The 10,387-nt window shown below is 37.3% G+C and overlaps 1 protein-coding gene and 2 long non-coding RNA genes across 3 annotated transcripts; all 3 read right to left on the bottom strand.

Moving 5' to 3' along the window:
• Positions 1-808: 808 nt before the first annotated feature.
• Positions 809-3,308, bottom strand: LOC144987130 (uncharacterized). The gene is made up of 4 exons (XR_013651004.1): positions 2,406-3,308; positions 2,205-2,326; positions 1,354-1,407; positions 809-1,264 (listed from the first exon to the last, which is right to left on the bottom strand). It is a non-coding gene; the product is annotated as an uncharacterized LOC144987130 (long non-coding RNA).
• A 165-nt stretch (positions 3,309-3,473) lies between these two features.
• LOC144987165 (uncharacterized) lies at positions 3,474-5,046 on the bottom strand. Its single transcript, XR_013651042.1, has 6 exons — positions 4,904-5,046; positions 4,683-4,814; positions 4,553-4,594; positions 4,353-4,430; positions 4,214-4,267; positions 3,474-4,132 (listed from the first exon to the last, which is right to left on the bottom strand). It is a non-coding gene; the product is annotated as an uncharacterized LOC144987165 (long non-coding RNA).
• A 2,535-nt stretch (positions 5,047-7,581) lies between these two features.
• LOC144987164 (uncharacterized) lies at positions 7,582-9,269 on the bottom strand. Its single transcript, XM_078936239.1, has 5 exons — positions 9,138-9,269; positions 8,916-9,043; positions 8,281-8,358; positions 8,153-8,206; positions 7,582-8,077 (listed from the first exon to the last, which is right to left on the bottom strand). Exons 2-5 carry the CDS (start codon positions 9,036-9,038, stop codon positions 7,805-7,807), a joined length of 528 nt encoding a protein of 175 aa, XP_078792365.1. The 5' UTR covers positions 9,039-9,043; positions 9,138-9,269; the 3' UTR covers positions 7,582-7,804.
• Between the last annotated feature and the right edge of the window lie 1,118 nt (positions 9,270-10,387).

Below are 10,387 nucleotides of genomic sequence, written 5' to 3'. Positions count from 1 at the left end.
GAGAAGAGGCACCGCTCCTTCTTGCGCCGGGCTCAGCAAAAATTGTTCAACAGATGATATCAATGGATTTAGTGATTTTTTTACACTATGGTTGTCTGAATAATTGTTCATATGTTACACTAACATACTAGACACATATTCAAGTCCTCCTATGTTTCATGCAGGTAAATAAGCACTACTGTTTTACAGTGATGACGTGTGCAAATATTTTATCTAATATTGTTTATTGAATCTATTAATAATCTATTATCCAATATTATCCATTCATCCATCTTCTTCTGCTCATCAGATCACAGCTCTTTTTAGATTGCCTAAAAGTTAGTGATGGGCGATACCACATGTTTAAGATTTGATATGATACAGATTAGTATTTTGGTAATTTTTCTTGTCAAGGACGTTGTCCGTAATTCTAAAAAGATAGATACTTCCGTTACTACAAACAACTGTCTAAGCTCTTTTGATACCCACCCTACATGTAGATCAGTAATTTTTCTGTGTTCCAAAAAGAGGCTGGTATGACAACCAAGAGACGTTTGTTGTTGTCCACATGTTGATAAATGTATGTAATGTTCACAGTGGGAATTTTTCTGAAAACTTTGCAGCGTCCACATTAACATCTCAATTTTAATACAGTAGAGCCCAGCAAAACTATTAAATGGGAATCTCACTAATCCAACTTTATAAAAAAAAAAACATTCACATTTTCTGAAACTCCTAAATTGAGGAGTCAAATTCCTTCTAGCATGTATTCATAAAAACACACAATAAAAATAAAAATAAAATAAAATAAATAAATAAAAACACACAATTATTCATGTTCAAGAGGATTTATGACAATTGTATTTGATATATTTGCTTTAAACTTGCCCATTCACAAATAATCCCATACATTAAGCTCCATTAAAGTTACTTATGTCACCATAGAAACACTTAACTGCAAGAAGTGCTAGATCAAGATATAGGTGGGATGTTTCTGTCAGGAAACTTCCTGTGCAGACTAGCTCCTCCACTCTTCCAGGGCCATTATCAACTTCTCCATTTGTCTGAGTTTCTCCTCATTGTCCCTGATCTTTGCATCTTGACTTCTAAAAACTTGTTCCAGATATATCTTGCCTTCTTTTATCAGGAACTTAAAGTCCTGCATTAGATTCAGCAGTGGTGGAAATTGTACTATGCTCTTAAATGATTTAGACAGAAGGTCCATTAAGTGTCCAATATCGTCAACAAAATCTGGAAGAAAGGCACTGTCCACCATTAAGCTGACCTGTTCAAAAAGATAATAGAAAGTTAGCACTTTAGATACTATACATATAAAGAGTAAATCATTTTGATGTCTTTTTAGCTTTTACTCACCCGTTTTCTTTGTGTTTCTCGCTTGAAGGTCTGGATGTTGTCCTTCAGCTCTTTCTAAAGTCATGGATGGATAAAGAGATGGATAGAGCTTTATTTGTCATTGTCACAAGTAATACAAAAATTTTAAGAAGTGCTCGTAGGTCAGTGCATCATTCATTCATTTATTCATATTCTAAACCCGTTTTGTCTCTTTCGAGGTCGCTGCCTGAGCCTATCCCGGCTACTTGCGGGGGAAGGCAAGGGACACCCTGGACAGGTCACTAGTCTGTTGCAGGGGCACACCTAGGGACAAGTTAGAGTAACCAATGAACCTATGAAGCATGTTTTTGGGCTGTGGGAGGAAGCCGCAGTCCCAGGAGAAAACCCACACATGCCCAGGGAGAACATGCAACCTTCACACAGAAAGGCCCCCCATTGGTGTTGTGGTTCAGATCCCCCAGCCGGGACTCAAACCGGGGGACTTCTTGTTCTGAGGCAAGAGTGCTAACCACTGCTCCACCGTCTATCTATTATTCTTTAAAAAGAATAATTACCTGTAATTAAATTAACTTTAAAATAATAATGAATAATGAATATAAAGTGCAGTAGTTGAAATTGCACATTAATATTTAGCTAGATACCAATTTCATCAGTCTTTAAAAACAATTATTAAAAATGATAATAAAGTTAACACCAATAATAATTATAAAAACACCCAAGAAAACAAACATTAGAAAACAAGATGGTAAAATCCGGTTTGATTATGAGAGCCGATGTGATATTCATACAACTGAGAGCAGAAAAAATAATCCTGGTAATCTGAGTGTTCTGACAGGACAACTGGTTGATTATATTAGAGTAACAAGTCTTACCAAATCGTCGTCATCTATCAGTGTCGTAGCAGCACACGTCAGACTGAACAGACTGAGCATCAGCAACAGAACTTTCATTCTCTCAGATGAGGTTGCTGCTGCCATTATTGACCTGAATGAGCCTGCAGACAAAATGTACTGTTTTAATTTAATCTCCACACAAAATGCTGCATTTGACTTGAAAACAAGTTTTTCACGTACCTCTGACTAGATCAGGAGCTGCTCTGTAGATGTGTAACCCAAGTGATAAAAGGTAAAGAAAGTAAAAGACTTTCAGAGGTTTCAGTGACTCCGCCCCCATGTCAGAGGTTCTGTGTGAGCACGAGGGCTGGCTGGAAGTCAACCGTTTTCACTTTTGCTTTGCTGAAATCATGAGATTTGTCAGGATTGCTGCTGACAGTGAATGCAAACTGTGGGAAATAAAAAACGTTCCTTGGAATGGCAGAAGTGAAAATGGACCAAGATTAACATGGCGCTGTAGCATTAAAAGTGGGACTACAAAATAATGCATTTCTTAAAATGACCACTAGAGGCTGGTGTCAGAACTATTCAATGTTCCTTTATTTCATTGTATTTCTTTTGTTAAAATTTATTTAACCAGGACCAATTTCATTTAGATTACCGATCTCTTTTTCAAGAGAATCCTGGCCAAGACAGGAGAACAGATCAATAAAAACACAAAAATGACAGCACCACAATAACAATACAAAAGTCCTTTATGAACTTCCATGTTTAAAAATCGAAAATGAACTAAGAACCAAAGTATTTACAGCCCAGTTAAAAAACGGCTTTATTTTCCATTGATGACAACAATGAAGAGCGGTTGAACCTGTATTGACTTTCCGGTGCCATTTCAGGGCCTGGTTGCTTTGATTGGCAGGTGGGTGGACCTATAATGAACTCAACAAAACCCACCCGTTCCCCCTTTTTTGTTGTTGAGTTAGAAAAAGTAAAGACCGACCAATGCGTCCATCCTTCTTCAGACTTTGATTTTATCTTTTGGTAAAATCTTATAGATTCTCACCCAACATCTATCCAACACACACACACAGATATTTTTAATATATATATATATATATATATATATATATATATATATATATATATATACAACTTATATATATATATATATATATATATATATATATATATATAGTTTATATATATATATATATATATATATATAGTATATATATATATATATAGTTTAAACATATTTGCTTGAGAAGACATGAGCCAAAAGAATAACAAAATAAAACTAAAATGGTAAATTTAGTATTTATCACTTTACTACCGTCTTAGAATGCCCAGAGCACAGACACATGAAGACTGGCGCCAACCTTCAACCACCAGGAACTAAGCAGGGTTCATTGTCTTGGCCAAGGACTCTCGAACACTCGGCCAGGGCAGAAACCGAACCTGGTTGACCACTCTACCTCAGATCCACAGCCACCGCATGTGTCCAGTAATCCTTTGTTTATCTTAAGAGTTAAATTCTAAAAATTAAAAAGTTAAACTGAAAAAACAGTTACCTAAAGTACTTCAAGTATTTGCTACACTGTATGGTTCGCAGGTTTTAAATCAAAAATTAGGACATTGTACTAATGTCTTTGATAATGGAAATAACAAACAGCATGAGAGATTTATGCAAGTTGCATTGTGGGGGATCATATTTTTCAATAAGGCTTTAAAAGTTTCAAAAGTTCCTGAAATATTTTTAGATTGTCCTCAAACTCTCCACCAGACAAGCCCATTCTGTCTGAGACACGTTTGAGTTTCTTGAACAAGTCCTCCACCCTTTTCATCAGTTTCAGAAGACCTTCAGACTCTGCCTTTTCTTGGTTTGCTTGTTTTTGAGGAGAATTCAACTTTTTCATGGTTTCATCAAAATCCTTCACAGCTGCTTCAATCCTGTCCAGCTTTTCCACCTGGGGGGGGGGGGGGGTGTTTTCAAGTTAAATCATGCATTTGTTCATTTATGGCTGCTAACATGCATACAAGGGACATACCTGCCGTCTGTCTGCCTCATTTCCCATTTGCTGAAGCTCATTTTTGAGGGTTTTCTAAATTTTGACAGTAAGAAGAAAAACTTAGTCAAGGAGCACAAATAGTCAGCTTTTTTAAATTTTAAAGTACACAATACAGTACCAGCTGGTCCTTGTTGACCAAAGAAGCTGTTGCTTGCATCAATTTTGACATGATTGCATCATTTTTCTTTTCATCTTCCTAGAAAAATCACAACAAATTTGTAGGTTGTGTCATATATATTAACGCAGACATTTCATGTGCTTTCAAAAAATGCATTTTAAATAATATATCTATATTTTAACAAATGATAGACATCAAACCCTTATTTTGAGAGATTCAATTATTCCTTTGCGAAGCGCTTCCTGGAATTGATCAGAAAGATAACAAGATGTTTAGATTAGACTAAAATATTTAAGCGCATGAGTGGGAGAATATTAAAAATCAGTTTACCTGTTTTTCCTTGTTAGACATTATATTCACACCGTAAGCTAGACAGAGAAGAGTGAGGAAGAAGAGCAGGCAGTCTCTGTTCTCAGCTCCTCTGTTGGTTCTCACTGCTGGAGCCATTGCAGCTGTAAGCATCTTCCCAAGAAGAATCACCAAAGAAAATACAGTCCTGTTAGAGTCAAAGAAGACCTGACAAAAACAAGGTGTAGAAGTACAGAACTTACCTGCCACTAAAACGATGGAGGAGTAAAAAGCTGTGGCTGATCGTGCTGCAGCAAAAGTCCACGAGCTACTACTTAAGTTTCATTTTCTTTTTTGCTTCTGCTTGAAACGTCAACTTACTGCAACCAAGATAATTCTTCATTGAACCATTAGGTGTTACTCATGTCAGTTTGTCTTCTTTCAAACTGATAGTTTTGTTGAGTCCATCCATTGGTCCGCTCACCTGCCAAACAACCTAATGAACAGTTTTGAGCCAAAAAGAAAAAATGTGAAAATGAAATAATGTGTAAAAAATGAAAAAATTCTCACAGATGACATGATTAGAAAGCACAGATAAATAAACATTTTTAATAATGCTATGATATATTTATTGCTTTAAAATGAGTGTGTTTCACAAGAAAGTTGAGAAACAGTTTTCTCTGAAATCAGCCTTCAGTGGTTTTTTTGAGGAACTGCAACATTTGACACTTCCTGGTTGGCTTTGAATCTCTCACAGAAGGTTGATCACAGCGTGCTTCCATGTGACTTTCAGTGATTTCCTAACTGCAGTGTTTTTGTTTTTTCACATTCTTATCTACCAAACTCCCATTTTGATTTAAATCTTTCAAATACTGGAACCAAAGTTTACTAATTTGGTTGCAAGGCTTTGTCATAAAATTGACAGGATAATAATAATAATAATAATAATAATAATAATAGTAACAAATTTAATTTCAAGCACCTTCCAGGTCACCCAAGGTCGCTGTACAAGGTTAAAATAAGAGAAACAGAATAAAACATCAATAAGAAAGTAGCAGAATAATACATGAATAAACATAAAGATAAAAATCAATAAGACATAATAGAACAGGATAGAAAAAAACATATAAACAGGATAAAAACAGGATGACTTATCCGTCCAGTTTGCTGGTCGGAATGTCATCAACTGTTCTCGGGTCCAGAGAACAGAACTAAAGGATTTTTACTTCATGAAGAAAAGTTTGAACAAAAGGTTTTCTGTGAAAAGAGCCTTAGAGAACAGAACCGTGGATTGTCAGATCACACTTTCTTTTTGAATTTTGTTTGGTACCAAAAAAAAACAGAAAGATCTGCGTCTGTTCTTTGGTGGGCAAATGAAAATGTTTTGAGTCACTGTGCTCGAGTATCTTGTAGTACTTTATCCATTTTTGCTAGACAGCTTCATATATCACAGGTGAGGCACAGCTTAAATCTTCTTTCTCTTTCGGCTTTTCCCATCAGGGGTCGCCACAGCGAATCATCCTTTTCCACCTCACTCTATCATGGCTCTTAGATCCTCCTCCAATACTACGTGCCTTGCTGCCCTTCCACCTTGTCTCCTGCACACACAGTACATCTACCTTCCTTCTCTCCATCATGTCTGCCAGCTCTCTGCCTTTCCCTGTCATTGTGCCAACGTTAAGAGTCCCTATTCTCAAACCTATGTTCCTGCCTTTTCCCTTCTCTCTCTGGCCACGGACCCTTCTGCCTCCCCTCTTTCTTCGACCAACAGTAGTCAAATTTCCACCGACACCCTGTAGGTTAACAGCATCTGTGGCGGTCGTTGTTAACCCGGGCCTCGACCGATCCGGTATGTCCAAAGTGTTGTGGATGATTCGCATGGTTATTTTGGCAATTTTTACGCCGGATGCCCTTCCTGACGCAACCCTCTCTATTTATCCGGGCTTGGGACCGGCACAGAGGCAACTGGCTTGCAACCCCTGTGGCTAGATTTGAGGCACAGCTTAAATATTCAGCTTAAAAAAGATGAAAATGCTTTTTCTACAAAAAAAATACTCCTGTTTTTTTTAGACATTTGTTTTTTTATGATTACTTTTTTTCTGTGTGTGTTTTCAAAGCTTTTTTGGTAAAATTTACAAATTTCCTGTTCAAATATACAAGAATACAGCAGGTGACTGAGCTGCAGCTGACGCATGCGCTTTACTGTTTCGGTGTTTCTATCAACATAAAAAAAAATCTTTATTTTTAATTACCTTAATTGTTTATTTCCCGCTAACTGTCTAATTACATTGGTGCCAGTTTGTGATTCATTTAGTCATTTTTATCCACTAAAAATTTGCAGCACAATAACACCATGTGGCTCGCAGTACGCTTGCCTTAAGGCAGAGGGCGCTGGTGATCCCAGAGAATGTGACACCGCGGCTAAAGGACAATAGCGTTAGCGGTAGCAAGTGAAGTGCAGCCGTCCAGTTCTTATTTAATATTGTTTAGCATCATTTTCTAAATGCAGGATTACTCGTGAATTAGTTACATTACATCTCTGGCAGTGATCTTCATTGAGGCAGAAAGACATTTAAAACAGAGGAAAGAAAAGGAAAACTTCTTCAAACAGTCTATCCATGCGTTTCTTCAGAAGAAGAGGCACATGACTTAATTTATAAGTAAAATTACATCAATAATAACAATTTTTGTGATTTTTTTTTTCTATGCTACAGTTTGTAACCTGAAAAATAAGGTAAAATGAAATTTTAAAGAACACGCTAACTGTTGCCTGTTAAATGGTGAATAAGCTATTCTGTAGGGTTCATTAGTTTGTAAATCTGACCGATGACGTCTGAGCCTTAGCCATTGTGAACCTCACTGCACGTCACTGATTGTTAAGATACTAAATCCTGGTCATTAGGATGTACCTCCACGAAGAAAGCAGCTCTTTCGAGAACCGAAACATGATCTAGGACCTTTATTTTGTTTAAAATTATGTAAAAATTGTGGCTCATGTAATATTTTTACAGTGAAAGCCTTATCAGTTTATTGTAGTTGATTAACAAACGTATCTATAGATGTTTATACATCAAGTCAAACTTTTTCCCTGATAATCTGTCAGAATTACACAAAAACAAAATCAACAGGACAGTAAATTTTTCAAAAAATCGTCGTACAAGATGTTAGAGTTCTGTGTGATGATGATCTTGAAGATCTGGCATCTTCAAATTGTCTTCCAACTTTCTCTCCACGTCTTCCACCTCTGCAGTAAGGCTCTCTTTCTTTAGGTCGAAGTATTTCCTGAGTTTTTCAACAGTCTGCTTGGAGAATTTTAGGAGGTCGTGGACAGATGACGAGTCAGGTGTCATCAATGCCTGCTGCAGATGAGGATAAAGGGCCTTCCACCTTGTGTCCATTTCCTTTACAGTTGTTGCAATGCTTTCCAGGCGTTCAGCCTGGGAGAGAAATGCTTCATAAGAGACCATTTTGGAGCTCTTGGTTAACTTTAGAAATCATGTAAAGAAACTCACCTTTTGCTTGTTTGCTTGATCTACTGCATCCTGCAGATGCTCAATGACTTGCTCCTAAAGTTTCCAAAGAAAACAGTATCAGAAAGAATTCATCTAAAAAAAATAAAAAGGGACAAATTCTTTCATACCAGCTGGTCTCCGTTGATCAAAGAATCTGCTGCACACTTTAATCTAGAATCAGCTGGAGTCATTTTTCTTTCATTTTTCTGAAACAGAAAAAATTAAACGGCACTTCTGCTTTAACTAGTCCTTTTTCTGGACTCCTGAAGTTTTACAGACATAAATTTAACTTCCAACTATTCAATTGTGACAGGCATGGATGGTTGTTATGGAAACCTACATTCCTCCCTTCTCAATGACCCCTTCCCTACATTTCAACGTCTTGGTGACTCTTTCTTTGCTCCCCGGACTGTGCCGTTCAGCGCTGGGCATTCACACACGGCTGCTGCAAGGCCGGACGTGTGGGAGATTGGTTGTGCGAACCTGTCGTCTTTGTAAATCAATGTTGCTTGAATCTCTTTGTATCTTTGCTTGTACTTCAATCTGTGCCGTTCTACTGCGACATAGATTGAAGATGCTTGATTTCTGACATCATATCCTGCTGCCGCCATAATTGCATGGCTGCTGTCTACCTATGGGCAATGTGTCTCTGTATGTGTAGCCTTACTCGCCACTTTCCCCTTAGACAGATTAAAAAAGTCGTTCATTCATTCATTCATTCATTCATTCAATCGTCAAATGATCAGAATAATACAAAGTTTACCAGAATCTCTTCTGCAGCCAGTAAATGTGGGACAAAAGCCAAACACAGCAGAACAAGTAGCCAGTATTTGTTGACGGAGACACGAGCCGCTCCTCTGCTTTGAGCTGAGGCTGCAGACGCCATGACAGCTTTGGATAAAACGCCACAAAAATGTCAGTTTCTACTTTATTTCAACCAAAGCCAGAGTCTTTCAAAACCAGCAGAAGACCTTTCAGAGCTTACCTGCTGGATGAATGAGGAAGAGCTGCTGTTCAGACGACAAGTGGAGAACTGATAAGATTTTAAAAAAACACAGCGGCTTCACTCATCCAAACGTCTTCCCTCAGGCTATTTTTTTTACTTTCACTTCTGTCTAAAACAGCAATAGACTTTGGTTCCACGCCACAACTGAACTAAATCAGCTTTAAAGACCCGTGTCAATTAAAATGCTGTTTTAAGATGAGTTTATTTGAAAAAAAAGACCTTTTTTTCTTTTCGACACCTAAATACAATTTACATAATAATTTGGATTGCACTGTAAATTGTTACTATAGTCACAATATAAAAGTAGAAAATTGGTGAGCATCTTGCTTGAACCAAAAAGCGGGTTGGCCACACTTTTTAGATGACACAAAAGGATTTTAAACAACCTCAGGTAAATGATGAAAAAAATAGATCTTGTTGACCTGCTTGAGCTGTCACCGTTAAATATATATTGACATGGACTCCTGTTTACACATTTGCCAGATTTAAACAAACTTTGTGTGTGTACTGTGATGTCACACAAGGACAACAATTAAGTGTAATTTTTGTTCTTTGAATTGCATTTGTTGTTATGAAATTTTTAGCCTGATAATATTCAAATAAAACTAAAAAGATGTTATCCTTTCCACAGTCATAAGGAGAAAAAATTGTAAAAAAAAAAAAGAAAGAAAAAGGGTTTTCTGTTAACATTTCCAAGGGGAAAAAAAACCAGTAGTGGTGAGTCTTGTTTGTTTAGGGACTTTAGGGACTTTTCCTTCCAGTAAACTGCTTGAATCGACCTTTATTTTTTTCTAGAAGCGAAAGCAAACAGAAAAAATCATGTGCACTGTTGTGAAACAACACTACACGTGTGGAAAGCGTTTATTGTGTTGTTTTTGAAAGCAATTCAAGATTTCTCGGGGTTTTCCAAGCTCCCACACATTCATGTTTCTAAAACCTGATGTTAACTGCTTTCGTTATTTGTTATGACAACTCTTAGGGGGTTTCTTCAGCCATTTTGATGGCTCTTGGCAGTGGCCCCCTCCTCTGGTTGCCTCATGAAATGGGGCCTCTTCCCTCTCCGTTTTAACAGCACCTTAGACATGTAGAACCCTTGGTGTGTGTTTGTGGCGGGTGCTTGGACATTCCTGTGATCCAGTGGCGGCTACCGGTCTGTCAGAGAGGATAAGCTCATTTTCGGCCTACATCATAAAATTGTCAATTTATTTAAAAGTAAAAAATCAAGCTAT

Source organism: Oryzias latipes, chromosome 18 (genome assembly GCF_053564925.1).
Source record: "Oryzias latipes strain Hd-rR chromosome 18, Olatipes_Hd-rR_3.1".
Taxonomy (NCBI): domain Eukaryota; kingdom Metazoa; phylum Chordata; class Actinopteri; order Beloniformes; family Adrianichthyidae; genus Oryzias; species Oryzias latipes.
This window is presented reverse-complemented; position numbering and strand designations above follow the sequence as displayed.

Excerpts from the sequence above, each read along its gene's own strand:
- LOC144987164 (XM_078936239.1), bottom strand. The coding sequence starts at position 9,038 with ATGGCGTCTGCAGCCTCAGCTCAAAGCAGAGGAGCGGCTCGTGTCTCC. Across the intron at positions 8,359-8,915 it reads TGGCTGCAGAAGAGATTCTG|AAAAATGAAAGAAAAATGAC; the intron begins GTAAACTTTGTA and ends TTTCTGTTTCAG. Across the intron at positions 8,078-8,152 it reads ATCAAGCAAACAAGCAAAAG|GCTGAACGCCTGGAAAGCAT; the intron begins GTGAGTTTCTTT and ends TTTCTCTCCCAG.